This window comes from Tachyglossus aculeatus, unplaced genomic scaffold (genome assembly GCF_015852505.1).
Source record: "Tachyglossus aculeatus isolate mTacAcu1 unplaced genomic scaffold, mTacAcu1.pri scaffold_140_arrow_ctg1, whole genome shotgun sequence".
NCBI classification, from domain to species: domain Eukaryota; kingdom Metazoa; phylum Chordata; class Mammalia; order Monotremata; family Tachyglossidae; genus Tachyglossus; species Tachyglossus aculeatus.
Genome location: NW_024044866.1, coordinates 773,176 through 774,704, shown reverse-complemented (window position 1 = coordinate 774,704; position 1,529 = coordinate 773,176). Strand labels below are relative to the sequence as shown.

The 1,529-nt window shown below is 50.9% G+C and overlaps 1 protein-coding gene across 1 annotated transcript; it reads right to left on the bottom strand.

The window, feature by feature from the left end:
* Positions 1–301: 301 nt before the first annotated feature.
* On the bottom strand, positions 302–1,267 carry LOC119923072 (olfactory receptor 14A16-like). The gene has a single exon (XM_038742628.1). It carries the CDS (start codon positions 1,265–1,267, stop codon positions 302–304), a length of 966 nt encoding a protein of 321 aa, XP_038598556.1.
* Between the last annotated feature and the right edge of the window lie 262 nt (positions 1,268–1,529).

Genomic DNA, 1,529 nt, shown 5'->3' with positions numbered 1-1,529 from the left:
TCATCACTCCCAGTCACATGCACAATCCACTAAGACACGATGACGCCCAAACAGTTACATGTCATTCATTCATTCAATCAGTCATATTTATTTAGTGCTTACCATGTGCATAACACTGAACCAAGCGCTTGGAGAGTACAATTCAGATAAAGTGAGACAATGCCTTACTACATGAGGGTCACAGTCAAACATATCTTATCAGTCCCAGACATTGACAAATCATCAGGGGCTGGACTTGCTCTTTGGACAGCTCCTTGTATGGATACTCCGACGGTCAGAACCCTGATGAGGAATGGGATTTTCAGAAAAAGGAAACAGAAATTTTGTCCCTTAGACGAGGGATGAGGAATCTCCCCTTTAGGACTCTGCCAAGGGCGGCCTTCAGATCCCGGTTCCTCAGGCTGTAGATGAGAGGGTTCAGTGTGGGGGGAACCACGGTGTAGAATACAGACACCAGCAGGTCCAAGGTCGAGGGGGAGTCTGAAACGGGCTTGAGGTAGGAGATGACAGCCGTAAAGAGGAAGACGGTGAAGACGGCGAGGTGGGGCAGACAGGTTGAGAAGGCTTTGGCCCGGCTCTCGGTAGTCGGCATCCGCAGCACGACCTGGAAGATGCGCACGTAGGAGACGACGATTGAGACGAAGCAGACAACACCTAAAGCTACCCCACCGGTGACGCTCACATTGATGGCAACGTGGTCCTCTGAGCAGGAGATCTTCAGCAGGGAGGGGACGTCACAGAAGAACTGTTGGACTATGGTGGACCCGCAGAAGCTCAGGGAGAAAGTCGAAGCTGTATAAAAGATCCCAAACAGCACTCCGCTAAGCCAGGAGGTGGCTGCCATCTTTCTACATGCTGTGTTGGTCATGATGAGCTCATAGCGCAGGGGGCGGCAGATGGCGGCATAGCGGTCATAGGACATCGCCGTGAGGACAACCAGCTCTGAAGTGGCCAAAACGATCACGAGGAAGACCTGGACGACACAGCCCAGAAGAGAGATGGATCTATGATCGGTCAGGGAAATATCGACAGACTTGGGGAGGGTGACAGAGATGAGACAGAGGTCGAGGACAGACAGGTGCCTGAGGAAGAAGTACATGGGAGTGTGGAGGCGCCGGTCGAGGGTGGTGACGGCGACGATAAGGAGATTCCCCGTCAGGGCCGCCAGGTAGACCGCGAGGAACAGCACAGAGTGGACCAGCTGCAGTTCCCGGATCTCTGAGAATACCAGCAGGAGGAATTCCCCCACTATTGAGTCGTTGGGCATTTTCGAGGGGCAGCATTGACTTTCTGCATGTGATGAGGGAAGAGCCAAAGTAAGAGTTCATTGATTGAATGAATGAAAGAATTGACAGGACACTTGCAGGTGATTCTCTATGGAGAGGAGACAGTTATTGAATTCAAAATGATTTTTGAGTTCACCATGGAGACATTGAACCTTTCTGGGAAATGCTGACGACTCCCTGAACAGGAAGAGGAGGGAAGACGTTTTGGGTGAAGTAATAGGATTAAGTCAATAAAGTCTATTT